Here is a 25,531-nt window from a genome sequence, read left to right on the forward strand (position 1 = left end):
TCAAATAAATAAATAAAATCTTAAAAAAATTTTTTTTGCCTTGCTTTGTCAAAAAATTTACAAGATTAAAGTATCATGCTACCCAACTAGGTAAAGCCCAACTCAGTGACTCCAGGACACTGTGGGTCAGGTCACAGACCCCATGGACATTAAATGCGGTGGGAGAAGGTGGGGCGGGGGAGACCTGCCCTCAGGTGCTCTGTGCGGGGCCCAGCCACTGCCCAGGCCCCATCCGACACAGGGGTCTAAGGCCATGCCCACAACAGGCCAATCAAGAAATCTTTTAGGAAAAAGCAAACATAACAGTGGATATTTGGTGGTAAATCATTTCTGCAAGTAATCGAACACCATGAAAATGTCCTACCCTAGAATTTGAAAGTTTCAAGGATACCCACTACCCCGAGCACAGATGATCACAAAGGGGACCCTAAATGGAAGGCATTTGGTCTCCACAGCAGGGGGAGGAAGGGCTGTCTTCACCGTGGAGTGCGATGGGAGCAAGGGGTCCTCAGCAGCACACAGGCGCCTGGTGCGCAAGGCCACTGCTCCCACAGAACTGAAACGGCCCCACTCTGCTCCCTGAACCTCGTGGAACCGCAGCAGGAGTTATTTCTATGCATCAACTCCACCGTCAGTTGATACTCAGTGACACAACATCTGGGCTCTGGGCAAGGTTCAAGGCAGAGCTCTGGGTGGCAGGGCTGCGGGCTGGGGCTGGGTGGTGGTGCGGGGCCTCACGGAGTGCTGTTGAGTTTAACACAAAATGAGGTTTTCACAGTCAGAGGGAGCAGCCATGCAGCGCATCCCGTGGCACTGACCCTGACCCCTGCGCCCCCCACGGCCCTCTGGCATCTGCTCTTCACACTCTTTGAAGTACAGGCTCTGTCCTCTCTCACCAGGGACGTGGCAAAGGCGGCTTCCTCCACAGGAAGGGACCCCCTGAGCCTCCCCAACCTTGGTCCAAGTTTCTGGAGATAATCCTTTCTTCTTTTGGGGGGCCAGGAAGGTGGGGAAGAGAAAAGACAGTCACACAGCCGTCCTCGCTAGCAACAAAGGAGCCCTTTAGGAGCACTGCCAAAGTAAAGCACAGATAAAAGGATCAGAAAGCCAACGTTTTGGAAAACTGATGCTAAGTGGGGCGGTTGGAGCAAAGTCAGTTAGAGGTTCCAGTGTTCAACCAGGTTCCCCCGTTGGGAGACGTTCAGAGCGGTGCAGCAAGACTCTTCTGTAAACTCACTCAAAATTCCTGCGGCTGTGGCTACTGACTCTGCCTCTCTCTTCCAATGTCACGGGTCCCCAGGGCAGTTAAGGCCCTAGAGCAAGAGGACAGACACCCGAAGCCCCACAGTGACACAATCAGTGACTGAATGGATAAACACACAGGGCCAGGGGACCCGACTCCCCTGCAGAAGAGTCCCAGTCCCCAGCGCCCCGCCCCGACGCGTGGCAGCCGGGACCTGGGCCGGGAGAGGAGGGGCAGCTGCAGCCAGATGAGTCACGTCGACGGCACTGACCCCGACATGCCGCACCACGTGGAGGAGGACGCGTGGTCTCCATGGCCTTCTCCCCAAACCCACAACCCAGTCCAGTCATGAGAAGAGCATCAACCAAGGCCCAGTGGAGGGACGTTCCACAGCATCCCTGACCAGTCCTCAAAGCCGGGGAGTCAGAGACACTGTCCCAGCTCAGAGGAGCCCCAGGGGACGTGATGCCCAAATGTCCTGTGGCTCCTGGAGGGGATCCAGGGACAGAAGAGGTCAGTGTTAGCTCTTTAAACCTGACAAGGAGGAGGCTGACAATACACGAAGCTGGGTGGGGGTACACAGGAATTCTCTGTACTGTCTCTGCAATAATTCTGTAAGCCTACAACTATTCCAAAAATGAATTTTATTCAATTAAAAGGAAAAGGGGAAGCAGCTACACAGCAACAAAATCTGTGCCTGTGGAGAGAAGTGCCTCCAACGCTGCTGGGTCCTCACCAGCAGCGTTTGGCGCCCGTGCAGGCTGGGCCACCGGAGGGACTTGCTAGCCCCAGCAGGACCACACAGCTTCCTTCCACTGAACGAAACCTCTGGGCAACGTGAACAGCAGACAAACTCAAGTTCTCAGCAAGAACAACACATGCGCACGGTGCGCTCAGACGTGCCTACCACGGCCCACTGCGTCTGAGGACCAGGGACGCATCAGCTGGGCAGTGGGGGGCTGCCTGCCAGCCGTGTGCCCCGGCCGCCTCATCCCAGGCCCCTTCTTGCTCCATGCAGTCCCCAAGGTGCCGCCTCCCTGTCTCACCCGACAGATGATGCTGCGCCCCTTCCAACAAGGCTTCCCTTGTTAATTAAGCAAGTGGAACCACCTGCAGTCATCTCTCCGCCCCCTCACTACACAGCCTCAGGTATGGGACACCCTTGTGCCGCTCCTGTCCCCCCAGAGCACCAGGAAATGAAAACCTGTTCTAACTACACTTGACAGCTGATGATGCAAAGGGGGCAACTGCGAAGTGGGAACCCCCAAGGCCCCTCAGCAGCCCCGCATGGGCTTGCCCTGCATCGGCGCCCTGACTGCTGGCTTGCAGCTGCCTCCAGGAAGAAGCCCTGAAGGGACATGGAGCGTCCGGTGCCAAGCGTCGTTCATATTTCCTGTCCACTCAGCTTTCGTGCATGAGCAAGGCCTGCCTGGCATCTGCTGCGTCCCTCCCTCAGCCAAGACAGAGCAAAGCCTGAGCCTAAGATGATGCCACAAAGGAAATGACCTTGCTCCTGCCTCACCCTCCTGCACACCAGCACAGCCCCAAGGCAGTCCCAGGACTTGTGCCCCTGCCCCTAGCTACTTCCTGCAGCACCCGGGATGCTCTCCTGGGGCCACTCTCCTGGGGACGCTCTCCTGGGGCGTGGGGTTCCCGTTCCCTAACAGGGGCCACAAGTACCGGCCTCCAGGGCCTGAGAGACCGCTATCATGCCTGCCCTGGTCTTCAACACGAGGCTGGCGAGGAGGGCGGTAGCCAGAGCACACGGAGAAATCATGATTCATCACCTTAGATTTGCCCAGAATATGAAAACAGTATGTCTTAATTGCCCATAACTGGAACGGCAGAAACCCAAAATGAAGTTGGCACGTGCCCTTGACAAAACACAATGCCGTGTGGGAAACAGAGCTGAAAGCTGTCAGGAACATGGGGCCACACCGGGTGCTGACAGCAGAGGAAGGTTCTGGAAACACTTTGTGGGTAAAATCAGGAGGATGTGAAGTCTGGTGAAACATGGAGGAAGCGGGGAGAGTCGGCGTCCCAGGTTCCCCTGGGTCCCATTGATGACTGTGGAACTGCGGCACAGGGGTTCGTGGGGCAGAAGGGGGTGGCCTCGGGGTGGCTGAGCATGCAGCATGGCAGCGCTCCCTCACAGCCCATGGCTGCCCTGTGCCCAGCCACAGGCCGCACTGCTGCCGGCCCTGCAGCTCTGGGACAGGGCCCACCGGGGTGCAGCTTCCTGGGGCACGGCCCCCAGCTAGCCCCCGGCCTCAGTGCCTCATTCCTACCTGCGTGCCCCCAGGCTCCCTCCAGCTGTGCCTCCTGCAGCCACAACAAGGACTTCATAAAATCAGCACAAACCCCCCCTCCCCGATTCCGAGGGCTTGGGTCATCACTCTACAGAGTGCTCACTGCCTGGAGGGGAGCCACTTTCCCACGGCCACCATGAAGTGGATTCGTGAGCTCCTGCCTGCCATGCAGTGTCAGGAATGAGTCAGGAGAGCAGGCGAAGGGTGGTCATGGTTCCGGAAGGTACAGGGTGCAGTGTAAGGCTACGTGGCTCTGCCCCACGACATCTGCCTTAGAGACTCACTGTGCCACTGAGCGTGAGGTTCACCTGCCTCCCTTGGCAGCAACGCAGGCTTCCCACGTGCCCTGGAGCATGCGTGTGAGATGCCGGGACTGGGGCAGGGGCACCAGTCTGAGCCTGGAGGAAGCTGAGCGGATGCCCACCAGAGGGACAGGACAGACAGAGGGCCTAGTGAAGCAACAGCCACCGTGCACACATGGCAAAGGTGGGCAGACGCAGGGCCGGCAGCGCGGGACCCCAAAGCAAGGCTGCAGTGCCTCGGAGAAGCGCCGTGTGTGCCTGTCCAGTGCGTCCTTGCCCCATGGGGACTTCCTGTCCCTGCCACGGGATGCCACCTGGACAGCACCTGAAAGACATTCTGTCAACAGTATCCATTATCTGAGCGTCTCGCCCCAAACAAATATTCTTTTCTCTCAACTTTAAATAAATGGGACATGCAAGGAACAGTCTGTGTCTAACTCTCATTTTGGGGTGCCAGGAAAAAGAAAGCCTGTTGTCCATGTGAGGGGTCCTCACTTGGTAAGTTTTCAATGTCACTCTGACCCCAAAACTCTCGTCCGTCAGGGAAACCTGCATCAAGGGTGGGGCTGGAAAGATCGTGGAGGATTTTGGTCGACTGGCAACTAGCAGACTCTACTACTGCCTAATTGAAATGGCGATGTTCTTCTGAACTAACGTAAGAAGCAAGCTTGCTCCATCTCCCCAGCTGCCCGGAGGCTATGGTTGTTCTGCGGCCTGTGACGTGCCCAGGCCACGGAATCACAGCACGCCTGGACTCCAGGACTCTACTTCTTCCTGCTTACCAGATCTGTCCCACGTTGACCAGGGACATGTAGAGAACCCAGAGAGTGGCCATGAGCACTATATTGGCACAGCCGGTGACCAGGACGAAAGAAGAGACGCCCAGCCCGAGAAGTGCGAGGGCGTCCAGGTTGGAGTCCATGTGTGACCAGTCCAGCAGCCAGAGCACGGTGGGTGCGTAGCTCACGGCATCCCAGCTGACCGGGCCCCGGAAATACTGCTGTACATTCTTCAGGTACGTGCGGCAGGGCAGCAGGCCCCGGTCTCCAATCAGCTGCTTGTTCTGATGGAAAGCCACCAGGAATGCCACAACTGGAAGAAAAAGACCAAAGGACCATGAGCAGGAACACAGCCGTCTGTGGACACCTGCAGGTGGGGCCTTGGCTGGGCGAGAAGATGAGGGGGCATCTGAGCCATGGTTTGGAATCAAAGCAGGGACACAAGAGGTCCAACTTCTAAAATCTCGGGGGAAATACTGGAAGACCCAATCTGGAGACGCTAGGCTGTGTGCGCACACGTATACAAACCTACATGGGTTGTGTCTACTTACATGTGTCGTGTATGTGTAGGTGAGACAGATGCTGGTGTCACACGTATGTGCAATTACAGGTGAACAGCCAGGTAAGGACCCCCGACTGCACTCAGCCTTTGTCATGATAACACACGTCTGGACGGCCCATGAGGCTGGTCCGCGGTGCCCCTCCCAGACGGGCTACAGCTCACGTGCAAGTCACGACCACGTGCACTCAAACCACTGGTTTCCTTCAAGTCCCACCCCTGCAAGAGCAAGCTGGCATTCTCTAGACTTGAGAGTTTGCACAGAAGTGTGTGCACGGGGATGCTACAGGAGAGGAGAGAGGGCACAGCATTCCCATCTGCGAACGTGAAGAGCAGGGAAACTCAAGGCCCACCAAGGGGAAAGAGCCAGGCAAAAGGCCGTCTCAGGGGCCAGGGACACCTGCCCGGACGCCCTGCGGGAGCACGCGCACTGACGGACCCAGCTGCACACCCGCAGTCAGCTGCATCACGGGGCAGGGATGGGGTGGAGGTAGAGGAGGGAGCATGGCGGTGGTTCAGTTTCTAGTTCCACATACACTGGTTTAGGCTCCTGGTGTAATGTTCACTGTTGGAAATGTGTGCGACCCTTCATCTAAAGCAAAACCGGCCAGAATCAGCTAAAGTATATGAAGGAAAGTATATGAGAAAACAGCACCAAGGCCGGAGGGAGATGTTGGAACACACTCTTAGAAGGACTGGACGCCACACAGGAAGTGGGGTACTATTACACAGAGGGAGGCACACATTAATTTAAACTGTTTATTGCAAGTCCTATGGGAGAGCAAATAAAAATTTAAACAATTCTAAGTAATTAATAGAGATACCAAAATGGAATTATAGAAGATGCTAAACTAACCAAAGAGAAGGCAGGAAAAGAGAAAAAAAAGAACAGAAAGAACAAATAGAAAACAACTAGCAATACAATAGATTTTATTTTATTTTTATTTTTTTAAAGATTTTATTTATTTATTCATGAGAGACAGAGAGAGAGAGAGAGGCAGAGGGAGAAGCAGGCCCCCAAGGAGCAGGGAGCCCGATGTGGGACTCGATCCCAGGACCCTGGGATCATGACCTGAGCCGAAGGCAGACGCTTAACCATCTGAGCCACCCAGGCGCCCAATACAATAGATTTTAATCTGTTGCTTTAAATGAGATTGTTCTAAACCCACCAGTAAAGACAGAAATTGTCAGACTGGATAAAAAAGCAGGACTCAGAGGCGCCTGGGTGGCTCAGTCAATTTAGCGTCTGCCTTTGGCTCAGGTCATGATCCCAGGGTTCTGGGATGGAGTCCCACGTCGGGCTCCCTGCTCAGCCGATAGTCTGCTTCTTCCTCTCCCTCTGCCCCTGCTCATGCTCTCTCTCTCTCGTTCACTCTCTCTCAAATTAAAAAAAAAAAGGACTCAAATCTATGCTGTCTACAAGAAACGCATTTAAAATATAAACACATTAAGTAAATTAAAAGCATGGAAAAAGATACATCATACAAATGTTAATCAAAGAAAGTTGACGGCTATATGAATATCAGACAAAAGAGACATAAAAACAAGAACAGTATGAGGGATAAAAAAGGATATTACGTAATGATAAGGAATTAACAAACAGACATAATAATATTAAATGCTCATGAATCTAGCAACAAAACTTATGTATATTTAAATCACCTCACCTAATACATATATGTATATATCCTATATGTATGTTAATTGACTTGACCTAACACTTCTAGATTGCCATCTAGCATAAAAGAGCAAGATACAACAATGCGACATCCTTAGAACACTCTACCCAACAGCAAAATAGATAAAATTTTCAACTATATGTGGGACATTCGCTAGGACGCTCCATGCTGTGAGCCATACAGCAAATATCAACATATAGAAAAGAACTGGAATCTAAAAAAAGTGTGCCCTGAACAAAGAGAATTAACCTAGCAATCAGTCACAGGACGTTATCTGGAAACACCCAAAGCTTTGGAGATTACACCACACACTCCTAAATAAACCATAGTTCTTTTGTTTTTGTTTTTTAAAGCACAACAAGGGGTGCCTGGGTGGCTCAGTCAGTTAAGCGTCTGCCTTCAGCTCAGGTCATGATCTCCAGGTCCTGGGATTGAGTCCCGTGTAGTGTCGGGCTCCCTGCTCAGCAGGAAGTCCGCTTCTCCCTCTGCCCCTCCCCCTGCTTGTGCACATTCTCTCCCTCTCTCAAATAAATAAAATCTTTTTTTTTAAAGATTTTATTTATTTATTTGACAGAAAGAAATATAGCGAGAGAGGGAACACAAGCGGGGTAAGTGGGAGAGGGAGAAGCAGGCTTCCTGCGGAGCAGGGAGCCCGACGCGGGGCTCGATCTCAGGACCCTGGGAAAATGACCCGAGCCAAAGGCAGACGCTTAACGACGAACCACCCAGGCGCCCCTCAAATAAATAAAATCTTAAAAAAAAATAAAGCACAAGCAAAATATAAGATTTTTTTAAATGAATGAAAATTGAAAACACAATATATCAAAATTGCAGGATGCTGTTGAAGCAGCACTTAAAGGGAAATTTACAGTAAAGTGCTCATGTTAGAAAGATAGAAAGGGCTCAAGTCTAAATTTCTGCTTTAAGAAATCAGAAAAAAATAGCAATGATACACAAAGTAAGGAGGAGGAAAGAAACCTTTAAAAACTTAAGAGTAGAAATCAATGAAATTGAAAACAAGAAAAAAATAGAGAAAATCAAGAAAACCAAAAGTTGGTTCTTCAAAAAGATAACTGATAGACCTCTAGCCAGACTAATCAAGAAGAAGAGAGAAGCAGTATCAAGAACAGAGAAGGGAGCATTTGCTACTAGTTCCACAGACATTAAAAAGATCATAAAGGAATACCACAAATTGCTAGAAGATCAGCAACTCAGATGAAACAGACAAATTACTTAAAAGACACAAACTACCAAAACTCACAAAAGAAGAAATACAGGTAATAAATCACAACCAACTGCATTCCAGAAATGCAAGGCTAGTTCAACACTCACAAATCAATGGGATTCACCATATTACCAGATTAAGTAAGAAAAACCATACGATAATATCAACAGACACGTGAAAAAGCAGTGACAAAATTCAGCAGGTGCTCATGATAAAAACTTTCAGCACATTGGGAACAGAAGGGAACTTCATCAGCCCAGAAGGGGGGCTAAGTCCACCGACAGCCAACACCAGACTTCACGGCCAGCACTTCAGTCCTTTCCCCTGAGATCTGGAACAAAACGAGGACATCTCACCACCCTACTGAACAGTGTATGGGAAGTCCTAGCTCATACGGTGAGGCCAGCAAAAGAGGTAAAAGGCATATAGCCTGGAAAGAAATAAAGAAAACTGTCTTTATTAACAGATGATATGATAGTCTGTGTAGAAAATCTCAAAAAATATACCAAAAAACCCCTCTTGGATCTAATAAATGAGTTTATCAAAGTCACAGAATATAAGATTGATACTTAAAAGTCAACTGTATTCATATATATCAGCAATGAACTGTAATCTGAATTTTTTAATTATAATAAATAGCAACCCCCAAAAATACATAGATAAAACTCTAACAAAATACATGTAGAATCTGTATGTGGAAAACATAAAAACACTGACAAAAGGAACCAAAGAAGGTCTAAATAAGTGGAGAGATACATCATGTTTGTGGACTGGAAGATGCAGCATCACAAAGATGTCAATTCTCTCCAATCTACAGATACAATGCAATCTCCATCAAAATATCCAGTACGCTTTTCTGTTGATATTGACAAGCTGATTCTACAGTGAATACGGAAAAGCCAAGGAACTAGAAAGGCCAAAATAATTCTGAGGAAGAACAAAGTTGGAGGACTTGTATCGCCCAATTTCGAGAGTGACTACAAAGCTACAGCAATCAAGACAGTGTGGTTCCCGGGGCGCCTGGGTGGCTCAGTCGTTAAGCGTCTGCCTTCGGCTCAAGTCATGATCCCAGGGTCCTGGGATCAAGCCCTGCATCGGGCTCCCCGCTCGGTGGCAAGCCTGCTTCTCCCTCTCCCACACCCCTGCTTGTGTTCCTGCTCTCGCTAACTCTCTCTCTCTGTCAAATAAATAAATAAAATCTTTAAAAAAAAAAAAAAAGACAGTGTGGTTCTGGCAAAAGGAGGGACCCGGACGTCATGGAACAGGACTCAGAGCCCAGGAATCGACCCACACAAATACAGCCCACTGATCTCCGACAAAGGTGCAAAGACAGTTTAGTGGAGAAAGATGGTCTTTTCAACCAGTGGCATGGAGCAAGTGGATGACCATATGCAAACAGATGAGCCCAGACACATGCCTCACACCTTACACCAAAATTTACTCACAAAGGACCGTAGACCTCATGGTGAAGTGTAAAAGTAGAGAACTTCTACAAGAAAATCTGTAGCTTGGGGGTGGCGATGAGTTTTCAGACACAACACCAGAAGCGTGACCCAAGAAAGAAAAAAAACAGATAAACTGTACTTTATCAGATGAAAAGCTCCCACTCTATAAATGACACTTGTAAGAGAATGAAAGGACAAGCCACAGATTGGGAGAAAACATTTACAAACCACACAAAGGACCTGATAAAGGACTTGTATCCAGAACATTTAAAGTACCACAATATCCTGCATCCAGAATATTAAAGTACTTTTAATAAACTTAAGAATAAGGCAACAAACAACCCAATGTTTAAACTGGACAAAATATCTGGACACTGAAGTCATCTGTTTCACACAAATAAGATACACAGATGGTAAATAAACACAGAAAAGATGTTCAATATCATTTATTGGGGAAATGCCAATTAAAGCCCCAATGCAATATCACCACACACCTATCAAAACAGACAAAATCCAAAACACTGAAAATATCAAATGCTCCAGAGGATTCAGAACCGCAGACGTTCATGACTGGTGGGAAGGCAAACTGCCATGGCCACTGTGGACGACACGGTGGCAGTTTCTTCTAAAGTTGAACATGGATCTACCATATATGACCCAGGAATTACACACTTAGGTATTTGCCCACGTGAACTGAAAAGTTTCATTTCCACAAAAGCCTGCATGCAAATGGAGCAAACAGGGGCTTGGTTCACAACTGCTAACGTGGGAAACAACACAGAGGTCCCCCAGTGTGGGAGTAAACATAAACACAGGTGGTACATGCCTACGATGGATAACAGTCGAGGGAAAATACACAAGCCATTGATTCATACAACAGCATGGAAGGACCATAAATGCCCTTTTCTAACAGAATCCAGACCCAAAGGATACTTGAGGATTCCATTTATACTAGAAAAGGCAAAGCCACAGAGGCAGAGCATGGATGACAGCAGACGTATGGGGGCGCGGGGTGGGAGGGGTGGGGGCAGTAGGTGACTACACGCACAGGGGAATTTGGGGGGGATACAACTACTCTGTATAGTACCAGGGTGATGGATAAGCATGCATTTGTCAAAACCCATAGAACTGTATGTTACAAAAAATGAACTTTAATGTTTACAAACTATCAAAAAAGCCAGCCTGGAGGTCAGAGGATGCCAGGATGGAATGTAGACTGTGACACATGAATGGCACTCTATGGCAGATGTCTAACACGACCACACTGCATGGAAGGGGGAAGGGAGGGCTGGCCTAAGTAACTCCGGAAAATGCTTTGAGTGAAAACTATAAGGACAAAGACCAAAGGAATGGTTGATAAATGCTGGAGTCTGGTTGGTCTTTCTCACGGCGTGTGCGGACGATTCTGAAACCGCTTTGCAAACAAAGCACGGTGGACGGTGGGGCAAGATTCCCACCAGGAGACACGGACGTTCCAGAGAAGCAAGGAAGGAGCGCACCTACCCTGTGTCCTGGGTTAGGACCGGAGAAGCCAGTGCGAATTCATGTTAACCCTGGCAGACATTCAGATGGATGTGCGGGGAAACAACCGGATGTGAATGACCACATGCGACATCGGGCACTCCTAGCACGCAGATCTGGGTTCTGAACACCACTCCCCGGTAAAGAAACCACAGCAGGAGAAATGGCTAGTCTTAGGGCTGGGACACATGGGTGAGGCGAGCGGCCCGTGGCAAGGGCACCGGCAGAGCAGGCGGAAAGCACCAGCGCTGACCGGAGCTGGACGGTCTGAAGCCACAGTAAGGGGAAGCGTGGGACACAACCCAGAGCCCAACTCAGTGTGAGGACTGGTGAAGATGTGGAGACAAGACACGAACCTTCCTCACAGAGGAATTCCCAACGATACGTGGAGATGCCCCTCCCGGGGTGGCGCTGAGTCCTCCCTCCCCCGAGGTGCGGGCCGGGCCCGGTGACAGGCTTCCAGAGGACAGGGAACACACGGGACGAGACACCTGGAAACACACCCTCACCAGGTGATCCAGGTCGGCATCGCCAGCAGCGAGTCATGTGGACTCGGGCACCCAATCGGGTAACACGGGCACCTCGCCTCTGTGACCCATCTCATCCCGAGAAACACCAGACAAACCCAATGTGAGGGGCATCGGACCAAATATGGGACCAGAACTGCTCAAAACGACCAAGGTCATGAAAAGCCGGGAAAGGTCTCCAGACTGCCACAGACCAGAGGGGACAAAGAAGACGAGGCGGCGAAGTGCAGTGTGGCCCCAGGAGGGGCTCCGGGGTGGGAAGGGGCACTGGTGGGAAATCCCAATAAAGTCCGTGGAGTTTGCTTAATAGGTTGGGTTTTTTTCTTTCAAGTTTCTTGAAAGCCCACTATACGCAGCTCACAGCAGTGGAGAAAGAGAAGTGAGGCCTGACCCTCACATGACCACGGGAGGCCAAGGGAAGGGGGACCAGGTGAGAGTCACCTGAGGACGAAAGCCCACCACCCAACCACAGAGGGTCAGTGGGAGGGCAGCGGAGTGCACACTGCTGCTCTTCTCCCTCACCCGTCCCCGCCTGGGGCAGAAGCTGACCAAGTCCACAAGCCGCTGACCTTGGAGGCCACCTCCACAGCAGTGCTCTCCCAGGTGGAGCCCAGCTGGTCTATCCCCTGACTTAGGCTGCCGTGGCCCATTCCAGAACCCCAGGGCTCACCCACACTATGAGTGGGTGGGTGAGCTAATTAGTGATGATGGAACAGAGGCATGTCCTTCCCTGCAACCACAATTCACACTCCATTGCCATGGAAGGAAAACAAGATTTGGCCTAACCAATTAGTTTTAGGACTTCTCTCTCTTTTTTTTTTAAAGTAATGTTTATGCTCAACGTGGGGCTCGAGTTCACAACTCCAAGATCAAGAGTCGGATGCTCTACCGACTGAGCCACCAGGGATCCCTGGTCTCACCAATTAGTTCTTTTGAAAAGAGATTTTATTTATTTGAGAGAGGAAGAGCATAGAGAGCACACACAAGTGGGGAGGGGCAGAGGGAGAGGAGAAGCAGACTCCCCGCTGAGCAGGGAGGCCCCCCAAATGGGGCTTGATCCCAGGACCCCAGGATCACAAGCAGAGCCAAAGGCAGATGCTCAACTGACTGAGCCACCCAGGTGCCCCTCACCAATTAGTTTTAAAAAGCAATTCTAAGGCAAGAAGCATAGGAAACTTTCTATCTTATCAAGAAACAATGAACATGGCTGGGATTAAAATTTCAGAAAAGAAAACCTATTTCAATTTCCACTCCTCTTATAGAAATGGCTAAGTAGAAAGAAGTGAAAATGTCAAAATATCACAGCATCCCAAAAGCTAAACCAACCAATTGAACCTACAAAGCCTTAGTCAGCCCCCACCCCCACCCTAGGAAGGCAGAAGTCAGCCCCACCCCCACCCCAGCCCAGGAAGGCAGGAGTCTGCCCCCCACCTTCACCATAGGAAGGCAGGAGTCAGCCCCACCACCAGCCCAGGAAGGCAGGAGACAGACCCCCATGCCCACCCTAGGAAGACAAGAGACAGAACCCCACCCCAGCCCAGGAAGGAGGCAGGAGACAGACCCCTCTCCCAGTCCAGGAAGGCAGGAGACAGGGCCTAGGCATGGAGGTGCTCAGCCACTCACTGGGGGTGGGGGTGTGGGGTAACCCAGACACTGATCTAGGAGAGGTGAGCAGATTACCTAAATATGCATTATCAAGGATGTCTGCAAATATTTTCTTTAGAAAACAAAAATTTAGTTTTCTCTCCCAATCAGATGAATTGCTATAAAATTAAAACAGAATCATCCTCAAATGCCATTCTCGGCTGGCTGGTTTTTATTGAGTGCGGTTAAACTCTGGGCCTTGGCACAGTAATGCACAGTGCCATTTCTTCAGAGGCATGTGCTGCAGAGAGCTCACAAGTAGGTAGTGTTATTTGTCTTTTAAACAACCTGGAAGCGTTTTACAGAGAACCTTGTAAAACCAAGCAGAGCATTTCATTAGAATCTAAGGGCCTGGAGCACAGAACAAGAGCTAATTTCCATGAACTCTCAGAACCGGTGAAATCTCACAACTACATACAATGAAATAGGATTTTTTTTGGTCCCATTTTTTTCCTCAAAATTTCTGCAAGTACGATGCCCGCAGCGCTGCGGCCTCCACACCGCACTCCATGCCCACACTCAGGCGCTATCTCAGCTGCAAGAGCCCAAGAGCCCAAGGAGGGGAAGACATCATGCGTCCTGACGGGGAGGGCAACAAGCTTCTGCTTCTAGAAAGTGCAGTTTAGACTCACCTCAAAGAGCAACCACTGGTCAGGGGCAAGAAGTAATAAAACTCTACCATGTGTAACAGAAATAAGGAAAGCCAACAGAGCAACTGCACAAAACGTGTGTAAAGCAAAAGCAAGAATCAGAGTTGGACCAAAACTAGCCTTGAGACCCTTTAGAAGTAGGATTTTCAAAGAAATGTTATTCCAAGGACTCCACGGTTAACAGTGGGAAACTGAGATGTGCAATCTGCTTACGTGTCAACTTCCTCTGGGATGTGGGAAACACAGGCAGAAAAGAAATTATTAAATTTCCTTACTCCCTGCAGCCCACTGACAAGTCCTTGAAACAGGCAGAGTGACATTCCTCTAGGGACTCAACTGCCTCGATGTTGACACTTTTCTAAGGGCAAAAGGCAATCCTAGCCTCATCCCACCCCCACCCCCAGGACCCTGTGAGTCTACTTTAACATGTAAGAATTCCTTTGGAAACTTCCTTTATCTCTACCCCCCAAGATACAGGTTGGCAGCATCCCCCAAGCATATGGCCCACCGATATACATCTGAAGGGTCTCATGATTGAGTTTTTACTAAACAGTAATAAATGACCTTTTCCTAGTAATAGCTAGTGCCCTCATGATCCTAGAAACCTTGTTTCCAAAATTCCTGGGAGACTTACACTGTCCCTAACCCCCTCCCAACTTTAAAGTATACAATGGGCCACTCCTCATGACCCCAGCACGGCTCTTTCTGCCCACGGGTCCTGTCCCCGTGCTTTAATAAAACAACTTTTTTGCACCAAAGACGTCTCAAGAATTCCTTACTGGCCATCGGCTTTGAACCGTAGCGTCTTTCCTACACCACTCTGCTCCCACAGTGCTCAGAGCCCCTCTGGAGACCCTACATCGCCACTCATGGACACTCAGCAGACCAGGGCAGTCACAGCAGCACGGTCCACGGGGCCTGGGAGGGGCCCATCTTCTCTAACAGACCCTTGTTTAGCTTCATGAAGTGCCTTCTCTGGCAGGCTCCAGCCAAGCTGGGAGGCTTGATGGGGCAGGGGTCCCCAAATGGGGCACATTTGGGACCCACTTGGGTACCCACTTGGGGTGTTTGGACATACAGGGACCTAGAGGCAGCAGACTGGGCAGGGTCAGAGAAGCTGTCCAGAAATAGGGCAGGAGTCCTAAGAATGAATGAGCCCAGAATCCCCTGAGAATGAGGAAGGGACTCTCACGTAGACACACCATTAAATAACAAGGACCCAGAGTAAGATGGCAAGGCAGCAGGGATTCTGAAAGTTTCCAGAGGAAAACACAGGTCACTGTGATACCGCCACATAAGAAGAAACATTTATGTGCTCCTCGTCCCAGCTCCTGGGAATTTCCTGAGTGCCGGGGCTGAGAGGAGCATCTGCTGTGGTTCGTAACAAGCCCCTTTCAGCCTTATCTGGATTCACACCAACCAGGTGACTCTTGGAGCTCAGGGGTTGGTAGCCAGGGGACCTGACATGTGATTAGAAGGCTGGAGACCAAGCCCATCACCAAAGATAAATGATCTCATCAACCACGCCTGTGTAACAGGGCCTCCCTAAAAACCCAAAATGAAGGGGTTCTGGAGCCTCTGGGCACATGGAGGTGCCAGGAGGGGGAGGGTGGTGCTCCCGGCAGGAGGCAGGGCCTGGAAGCTCCGTGCTCCTTCCCCACCCTCACACCCCCCCTACCCGCCCTGTGGGTGTCTTCTATCTGCTGTTCCCGAGTCATAGCCTTGATGATGAACCAGTAACCGTAAGTAAGGTGTTTCCCTGAGTTCTGTGAGCCATTCTAGCAAATTATGGCGCTCGAGAAGGGGGTCGTGAGAACCCTGACTTACAGCTGGTGACAGCCTGGATGTGTGAGTGGCATCTGAAGAGGGGGCGGTATTGTGGGACGGGCCCTCAGCCTGGCGGGCAGGTATGAACTCATGCCAGGCAGATAGTGTCAGAACTGCTTGTGAGGAGACCCCCCCCACATTTGGTGTCAGAGTGTGTCAGTAGAAAAATGAAAGTGTTGGGGCACCTGGGTGGCTCAGTCAGTTAAGCGTCTGCCTTCGGCTTACATCATGATTCTGGGACTAGCCCCTCATCGGGCTCCCTGCTCAGCGGGGAGTCTGCTTCTCCCCCTGCTCCTCACCCCACTCGTGCTTTCACTCTCAAATAAGTAAATGAAATCTTAAAAAAAGGAAAAGGAAAAAAAATGAAAGTGTTTCTGTTTAGGCATCTGGGGAAGATCAGGGGTCAGGCTGTGTGAAGACTTCTCATCATCAACCCAAAAAGTTCTGAGAAAACCTGCTTTGAATGAGAATGGAAGACCCAGGTAATTCAATAATTCCCATGAGGGCAAGAAAAATACAGAAAGGTCACCTCCAAATTCTTTCTTGAAAAGTTGTTTGGGGATTAACCCCAGCAAAAAGAGAGAATAAAAGAATAAAAGAAAAAAGGACAGCAATGTGAGATCTGAAGAATTGTGAATACAACCCAGAGAGAGTCAGGGGGCTTCTCAGGTGGGCCATCTGTGTCCTGAGTGTCCACACCAAGAAGCTGGGAGTGGGGAGTGGGGAGGGAAGGGGGACACAGGTGGAAAAGTATCCCATGGGGACAAAGAGTAATGATAAAGACTGCAACAAGTCAAGGAAATTTTATGAAGCAGGAGATGCCCCTAGAAGATGGAGGATAGAAGTATAAATAGAACACCGTCCAGCTGCAAGCTCACAGGTGGATGAACAGGCACACTAAAGACGGTGTTGTAAGAACTCTCTTAAATGTGCAGAGAATGAAGCACAGGGCAGGGGTTCATTATGCAGTCTTGTGGTGGGGTCAGGAGTCCACAAGGGCAACTATAAAATTCAACATCAAGTGAAACGTGTGTACAGCCCCTCTGGCATCATGAAAAACCCTGGGACTTCAGAAAGAAACTCTGAGGTAGCTCATGCTATCAGAAAACTCCAGAACCTTCTAGAAAGAGACCAATGCAAGATGGGCATCCACTTGCCCGGGGCCAGCTGTCAAAGAACCTCGTCCCTGGAAGATGGGAAACCAGTTCCTTCATACAGCTGAAAAACACTGATTCTACCCCAAATATAGAGAAAAGATAGGAAAAAATGTCTCAAAGCAAGTGGTTCCATGCTCAACACAGGGCTCAAGATGTCCGCTTCACTCAGCAGCTCAGAACTGTCTCCTTGGGACGGAACAGAGAATCCCCGCGGAGGGAGATCAGAGGCAGGCCTGATCAGAGGCAGGCCCGCTAACCAGGAAGCCTGGGGTGGGTGTTAGGGAGCTGCGCTCTCTGTGAGCGCTGCAGGTTCTCCGGTAGCAGTCTACCAAAGCCCCCTCCTTGGGGAACGCTGTCTGCGCTCCATCTTTTGCTAAGTGACAGCTCAAACATTCAGAATGACTATTTAAAACTGTGGAGGATAGAGCAGCGCTGGCAAGAACTATTTTTACAGTAACAAAAGAGAGGGCAGCATTGCGGAAAGCCCACGCTGGGCACCCCACGGTCCACTGAATCGCTCCAGAAAGCCTGGTCTCCACTGTGCGCCAGAAGACGTCAAAGCCAGCCTCGCCCTCCTAGGGTGCACCCCACTGTTCGGGGTTTCTGGAAGGACACTGCTGCTTCCTCGCGGGAGGAAGAGCTGTAGAACTGAAGCTGAGATGTTCAGTGCCCCCGGCACGGTCGAGGCCGGCAACGCCAGGGACCAGCACCCTCTGGATCCCTCTAGCAGAGACCACCGGCTCATCTCAGCCTGGTCCCCAGGTTGGTTTCAGAATCTGAGTTTGCGCTCCACTGCCGTAGACTTCCCCCACTGGCTCTTGTGCCCTTGTGGGTGCGGGGGCTGGGGCGGGGAGGTGGGTTCGGGGCCCGCAGGCCTCAACCTCTGTGGCCCAGGGCTGCTGTGGGCTCTGCACGGCTGAGGGCCTAGTGGCTCCCGGCCTGGTCAGGTGAAGGCTGAGGCTCAAGCTTCACCCGTTCCTGAAGTCTCCACGGTGCCAAGAGGGCTGCTCCGAAGCCTCCGGAGCCCAAGTGAGGCCTGGGGCCCAGCTCCGCCTCTACTCACAGGTTCCCTGGCTGCGCAAGGGGCTGCCCGCGGCCTAGGTGCAGCTCGTGAGTGGGGGGCACAGGTGGCTAATGGACAGGGCTCTGTGGACAGGGGCTCTGCAGCGGCGTCCCTTGGTCGGTCGATCTCCTGGGAGATGACCGCCCCCCCCACCCGCCGCCTTCCCAGCCCAGGCCAACTGGGGAACCTGGCTCTGGGAAGTACAGAAGTCAGAGCAGGGGGCAGGTGAAGTCACCTTCGAGCACCCTCACCCCTCCAACCCCATCGCTCCAGACCCCACCCCACCCAGGGGTAGGAGGGGCAGGGAAGGGGGCTCTATTGTGTATGCGTCTGAGGAGGGGGGCCTGTGGGAGGGGCATTGGGAGAAAAACATCCCGGGGGGAGGGGCATCTAGCAACCGTGAGGAGGGGGGAAGCGTTGGGGGGGCGCCCCGGGGCAAGGGAGCGTATGGGCGGGGGGAAGTGTCCCAGAGAGAAGGGCCTCCGGTGGAGCGTGGGGGGTGTGTGTCCCGGGGGGAGGGGTGTCCTGGAGGGGAGGGAGGGAGGGGCACGTCCCGGGGGTAGGGGAGTCAGGGGACGTCCCGGGGAGAGGGGAGGGGTGGGGGGTGAGAAGCGTTCTGTGGGGAGGGACGTCCTTGGGAGAGCATCGCGGGGTGGGGGAGCGGGACGCCCCACGGGGAGGCGGGTCCCGGGGTGAGGGGCGCCCTGGAGGGGAGAGGCAAGTCCCGGGTGGGAGGGGCGTCGGAGGGGAGGGCCCTGGAGGGAAGGGACGCCCCAGGGGGAGGTGCGCCCTGAGGGGAGGGGCACGTCCCGGGGGAGGGGTTGGGGAGCGTCCCGGGGAAAGGAGAGACGGGGTTGGGGGTGGGTGGGCAGAGACTCGGGGGGAGGGGCGGAGGCTGTCCCGGGGTGGGGGACGGTCTGAGGGGCGAGGGCGCGTGCTAAGGGGCAACAGTGACGGGAGCCCCGGCCCCCGCGGACTCACAGTAAATGAAAGCGAGGGCCCTCAGGAGCACGATCCTGGTCAGCCAGAAAGTGCCCGCTCGGAGATGGGCCGAATAGCCCGTGGGGTCGCACCCCGGCCCAGGCCCCGGTGGAGACCCAGGCTCGGCGCCCGCATTCCCGACCTTCCGCCTCCTCAGTGACTGCTCGGGCGCCGCCATCGCGGGGCCACCAGTGCGCATGCGCATGGAGCGCCACGCGCTCGGGCGCCCCGCCCAGAACGAGAGGCCGCTCCCGCCCGGGCTGGCCACGCCCATGGGCGGGGAGCGCGCTCCAGGTCCGGGCGCGCGCGCGCCCTCCGCAGGCCGCGGGGCGTGCTGCAGCAGTGAGGGCAGGGGTACCTGGAAGGACCCGCGTGTACTCTGCCTGGGAAGGGGCCGACCATGCGCTCATTCGCTCGTTCTTTCTTTTTTTAAAGATTTTATTTATTTGACAGAGAACACAGGCAGGGGGAGTGGGAGAGGGAGAAGCAGACTCCCCACTGAGCAGGGAGCCCGATGCCGGACTCGATCCCGGGACCCCGGGATTTTGACCCCAGCCGAAGGCAGCCACCCAACTGACTGAGCCACCCAGGCGTCCCTCATTCGCTCTTTCATCAGCCAATGTTGCAGAAGCTCCTGGTGCACTTGCCCACCTGGGCAGCTGCCCTCCTTGCCCCTCTAGGGCTGTTGGAAAGCTCATGTCTGGCCAGGACGGGGTGGGCCTGTCTGGTCAGCGTCTGTGTGGGCATGCAGAGGGTCTGCGGTGTATGGAGTTGCCCTGCTGCAGAGGAAAGGTTGGAGTGGTGGCTTCACCCCAGGGCTCCAGGCGGCCATTACCTGCCCTGAGTGTGTGGCCAGGTGTCTACGGGTGTCCCCTTCCCATGCCCTCATCTCTGCTGTCCTGGGAGGATGTTGGGGTGACAGTTACACAGCTGGCAAGGGAAAGCACAGTCAGCGGCCGGGTCCTGAAATTCAGCCAGATCCTTCGGCTCAGGTCAGCAAAGCCCCCCTTAGGCGGCACTCCTACCAGCTCTCAAGACTGCACCCCAGCCCCTGGGGAAAGTGAGGCACTGAGGATTCAGAGCAAAGAAGAACTTACCAACCAATGACCCAAGCAGAACCCTGGTGAGAACACCAGCAACTCTACATTCTGAGGATAGAGCAGCCCAGGCACGGCTCAGGACAGGTGGTGTTAAGTGGGTGGGCTCATAGGCACTCCTTAGAAGAGCGCAGGGTATGCAGGACAGAGTAGGCTTCAGACCCTTAGTGGTTAGTGGGCAAACCGTGAGGTACCTGGAAGCACATCACTGAGGTAGGCGTGGGTTTTTCTTATTCTTTTTTTTTTTTTTTAGATTTTATTTATTTATTTGAGAGAGAGAATGAGAGAGAGAGCACATGAGAGGGGGGAGGGTCAGAGGGAGAAGCAGACTCCCTGCCGAGCAGGGAGCCCGATGCGGGACTCGATCCAGGGACTCCAGGATCATGACCTGAGCCTAAGGCAGTCGCTTAACCAACTGAGCCACCCAGGCGCCCCGGGTTTTTCTTATTCTTCACAGCTCTTTACATATTAAAGGTCCTGTTCTTGTGTGTATATTGCTAATGTTTGTCCTGGGTGTTTTCTTTTGACATCTTGTTCTGAGTGTTTGGTTTTTTTTTTAAAGATTTTATTTATTTATTTGACAGAAAGAGACACAGTGAGAGAGGGAACACAAGCAGGGGGAGTAGGCGAGGGAGAAGCAGCCTTCCCGGTGAGCAGGGAGCCCGATGCGGGCCTGAGCCGAAGGCAGACGCTTAATGACTGAGACACCCAGGCGCCCCCTGAGTGTTTTGACCTATAAATTATCGATACTTGTGTGGCCAAATGATCAGTCTTGTTTAATTATATCTTTACCACCTGCAGTGTGAGCTCTATGAGGGCAGGGCCTGGCTCTGATCATAGGCTCCCCCAAATCTAGGCCAGACCAGCAACTTCTGGAACCCTTCTTCAGCCTCCATCTGTCCCCCGCCTGCATTGTTGGGGTAATAGCACACGTGCATCTTATAGTGTGAGTTTTTAAAGTGTCCCCCCATTTTTTTGTGGTGAAAAGCTCTCCTTTCAGAGCCCAACTGTAAAGTGGGACATGTAAAAGATTGGCAGGGGTGGGGGGTGGCGGCACAAACATCTTCTGCATCAGCAGAAGCAGGAAAGCATGTGCCCGAGGCTCCCAGCCTTGGGGATGAGGGGGACAGTTATTCTGGTCCATGCTTCCAGGTCCTTCCAGCAAAGCTACAATCTGCACCTCCTCTCCAGGATCCAAGTGCTGCATTTGGGATGGGCTAGCAGAGCTGTCTGGGGAGAGCAGGGAGAATCCGGCGCCCCTCAGCCCAAGCCCACTCGAGCTTCCATGCATCCCCCGGATGCAGGAGGTGCTCAGGGGACAGAAGGCAAGGAAGAACAGCTCTGCCATCAGGTGTGACCCAGGGTGCTGCTTTTCAGGTGGGGACAGTCCTCACAAAGGGCCCTTTGTCCTCGGCTTCCCCTGGCCCGAGTTGTATTGTTCTCCCTAGAGAAGGACACAATGGGGCATTGTGTAGAGCAGAAAAGGGCCCTTGTCCAGCATCCAGCTCGCTGGGCTCCAGGCTCCCTCTCCGGGTTTACCCAGGGTGGGCGAGGCCATCAGAGAGGTCTGCTGGGAGCTCATGTTCTTCTGTTTCCTCTGGGCCCTGCCTTCCTGGGAGCTGACTACAGAGGACCAGTGAGTCTGAGGGTCTAGAACCCACATGAGAGTGGACCTCACAGAGCAGGCCTTGGGCCGAGGAAAGGCTGGCCAGTGGCTCGGTGCTTGTCTGTTTCCACCTGAATTTAATCAAAGCGCGCTGGTCTATTACTCGGCCATAAAAAGGAGTGAAATATTGACACCTGCTACAATATAGACGAACCTCAAACACATCATGCTGAGTGGGAGAACCAGACACACAGGCCACATGTTGTCTGATTCCATGTATATGACATGTCCAGGATAAGCAAATCCACAGAGACCAAAAGCAGATTGGTGGTTATCTAGGGCTGGGGGCGGGGAGGGACAAAAGTATTCTAGAGCCATATAGAGGTGACGGCTGCACAAAGTCGGGAATGCGCTAAATGGCACCCAACTGTACACTTCGAAATGCTTAAATGTTATGCTGTGTGAATTTCACCTAAAACCGCCCCCCAAACCTTAAAAATATCCTATGTTGTTCCAGAATGTCCTAGAAGGCACCGTTTTTACCTGTTGGAATAGGTTACATCATTTACACCAAACTTACCTCTTCATCTAGATTAGGGAGCATCTCACAGCTTTTGAATAATATTTAGATATGGGTACATCCTATGCTCCAAGAAGTCACTCCACTTAAAAACAAAACCTTTTTTGTAAACCCTGAGGCAGCTGCAGGGCCGGGAGGCTGGTGCTGGGGAGGAGGCACCAAGCTGGCTTCCTCACCCCGTGGGCTCAGTGCCTGCAAGCCCCAGGTACATGGGGGTCTCTCCCTGGAGAGGCCTTTCCCCCACTCGAGGAGCCTGGGTGGTGGGGCTCCTAAACCTACATTTTCAAGCCAAAACTGTTGGAGAAAAAGTCAGGCTGGTTACAGAGGGATTGGTGCTGAGCCCCGCCTGGACAGAGTGAGCGAGAAAGAGCCCGGGAAAGGACAAGAAGGGAGAAAGGGAGGCTTCCCCGAGACAACCGGTCAGCTCAAGCCTGGGGCTGGTGTCACACGGACCCACGGACAAGCCAGAACCCCTGGGCCCATCCTGGGGGGCCCATTCACAGCTCCCCCAGTGCCTTCCCAGAGCAGAGGCACACACAGGCCCACAGGCTGGCGATACTCCCAGCAGCTGCGGTACGGCTTCACGGAGGAATGAGCTCCATGTCGGCACCTCGTCCAGCTGTCCCCAGGCACCCTGGCTTGGCAGCCCCCGCTGCCTCAGGGCAATTGTCCCTGACGTGCATTTGCAGCTGTCTCTGGCACCCACAAGAACCCAGCTTGGGCCCGACCTAATCGCCCACCCTTCATTTACCCCAATTTTTCATGTCTTGACATCTGTTGATGGGGGGACAGAACCCACGGGCACTAACATCTGTCACTTTTTTCTGGGGGGGTGGTCAGTTTGGGCTGGTCCCACCCTGACTGTCCAGTGGCCAAGACCCCGGGTAAGGCTGGCAGGTGCAGGTGGGGGTGGGTGAGCAGGTGCTGGGCCATTTGCTGGTTTTCGGGAACTGACTCACGGACGGCTGTTCTGCTTGGCTCACCCGTCTCCTCTCCTGGCACCCTCGCCTCCCATGCCTGCACCCCAGAGAGAGATGTGGTTCTGTGTGGCCCGGCAAGCCGGTGAGCCACGATTGCAAGGCAGAGAGGAAAGCAAAAAATCACATTGCTGTTACATTTCATGGCCGTAGAGCCCGATGGGGGAAGAGAATGTGCAGTGAAGTTTTTTCTCCTAGAGTCAGATTCTGCCCTGGAAGAAGTTTTGGAAGCCGCCCAGGCCAAGGGTCACAAACAGGAGGCCTGCAGGCTGAATTCTGCTTGCAGAGCTGCATCAGTGACCAGTCACCACAATAATGCTGTATAACAAACAGCCTTAAAACCAAAAATCATGGTGTCGGCCACACTGCTACCCCCCGGAGCTGGGCTCAGGCATGCATCTATGGTCAGCTGAGGTCTGGGGGCAGCAGGACGTGGGCTGGCTGTTGGGATGATGGGGCCTCTCTCCAGCGGCCCACAGGCCCCAGCCCTCCTTACAGCCTCACCCACAGCAGCTCCACACTCCCCTCCTGACCGGGCTCCAGAAGACACCAGCATGCAAGACCCCTGATTTGGCCCAAACTGCTCATTTCACAGGCTGGGGGAGCTCGTGCCCACCACCATCCAGCATTGTGTTTTACCTTCCTGACTCCTGTCCAGTGATCCAAGCAGACATCTCATTTCTGAAAAGAACAGGTGGCATTCCTATTAGATGCTCTCCCTGAAGATGGAGCTGGGCCCCAGCAGTGCGGATGGGCCCCAGCAGAGTGGATGGGCCCTGGAACTCGCTAGCTTGGACTGACGAGGAGTCACAGAGAAGCAATAAACATCGGTCTGGGCTACTGCACACCCAGCACCCTGCATACATCAGCTCACACAGGCCCCGCCGTGAGCCCACAGAACAGACAGGCATTCCGGACCCCTCGACTGCCCAGAGGAACCCCGTAACTTACCCAAAGTCAAGGGGCCGCAGGGGACAGATGGCATCCGGTCCCGTGACTTCAACGCCCTCCTCTTCAGAACTCTAGCGCCTTCTTGGGGGATCCCTACAACTCCCTCCTACCCTTTCCACACCCTGAGGTGGCAGGCAGGGGCAGGCGGCCAGCACGCGCACAGCCCAACCCACAAACCACTCCAAGGCACCTCTTCTCACACTTTATTAGAATGCTTAGCCTCTGGAGCTCCTTGAGAGCTTGCAGCCAGGCAAGCTGGATGTGAAGCCCCAGGAGCTGCCTGCACCTTCGGCCCCTGACCTGAGCCTCTGGCGGGGGGGAGGGGGGGGCGGGGGGCGGGGAATCTCTGCCACTCTTGCTCTGGGCCTTCCTGACAGACTCCCAAGAACCATCAGCTTTCTTCCACTCTGCATAAGGCTCCCGCCTGAGGGTGTCTTAATTAAACCCTCCTTCGCCAAGTTCCAAAAAATAAATACTTGGGAGACAGCGGAAATCTTTTGACAGGGTGTGTTTTAATTTGCCTTTGGCACTGCTGTGTCTCTGGAACCTTCCGTGGTGGCAGAGACAGCCGGGGCCCCTCACTCCGAAAGAGGATTTTTCTCTCTGATGTTTTTATTTCAAGCTAGCATTTGCCTTTCTCCGTCATAACTGATCTGGGGCTCCACTTCCAAGGGGTTCCCACTTGGATCTCTTGAACAAGAAGCCTCATTAAATCTGAAAGTTAAGTTCGGACGGACAAGCGCAGCTCACGCAGCCTATTTGGGCCCAAAAGCCGGTTTGCTGGAGTGAGAGTCATCATCCAACATTCTGGCTCCCCTCCTGCAAGGGGGTTGAGAAAGCCCCTCCTGGCCCTATTGCCTCTCAGAGGAGCCCAGTGACCAGAACACAGGGGAGCTTGGTGCACGGGGATGGGGCCCCAGGTGATGGTGAAGGGCAGGGGTCCTGGGGACTGGGGTCCGGGGGCAAGAGCCCAGAGTAGCCAGAAAGTCCAGAATGAGGATGGGGTCTGGGTCCTAGGGATCTAGGAGCCTGGTATTATATAATGCCCGCCTGCACAGACAAGGAAGGGAATGTATTGGCTTATGGGATGGAAGTGTCCAGAGGAAGGCAGAGGCAGATTCCAAGTCTCTAACACCTCAGCGGACTTGGTTTCCCCCATAGATGATATTGCTGCCGCTTGGCCTGGATGCCTGGTGCTCACCTCTACCCAAGGAAGGCTGTATTTGGAGACCCCAGGGACCCTGCCTGAGGACAGTTTCTGGCTACAGAAGCAGCCTCTGCCTGCCGTCAAACATACACACCACGACCTGAATGTCGCTGGTGGAGTCAGGCCCCCAGGCCCAGGCCAGGGAGAGGAGAGATGGATAGGCACAGCCGGAGGCCGGGGGATCACGACCAGCAGGGGGTGA

General features: G+C 53.0%; 1 protein-coding gene across 7 annotated transcripts in view; it reads right to left on the reverse strand.

Moving 5' to 3' along the window:
• Window positions 1–19,134, reverse strand: part of LMF1 (lipase maturation factor 1) — a 96,995-nt gene extending 77,861 nt beyond the window's left edge. For all 7 annotated transcript variants that reach the window (XM_064592276.1, XM_064592275.1, XM_064592273.1 and 4 more), the window contains exons 1-2: window positions 18,912–19,134; window positions 4,637–4,946 (exon numbers count right to left, since the gene is read on the reverse strand). In XM_064592276.1, the coding sequence (XP_064448346.1) occupies window positions 4,637–4,946; window positions 18,912–19,116 (515 nt within the window). In that variant the 5' untranslated portion in view covers window positions 19,117–19,134. The remainder of the gene's footprint in view (window positions 1–4,636; window positions 4,947–18,911) is intronic.
• Window positions 19,135–25,531: the final 6,397 nt, after the last annotated feature.

The sequence above is a fragment of the Mirounga angustirostris genome, unplaced genomic scaffold, assembly GCF_029215605.1.
Source record: "Mirounga angustirostris isolate CCGP_5_RB_7025 unplaced genomic scaffold, mMirAng1.0.hap1 SCAF_5, whole genome shotgun sequence".
In the NCBI taxonomy this organism is placed as follows: domain Eukaryota; kingdom Metazoa; phylum Chordata; class Mammalia; order Carnivora; family Phocidae; genus Mirounga; species Mirounga angustirostris.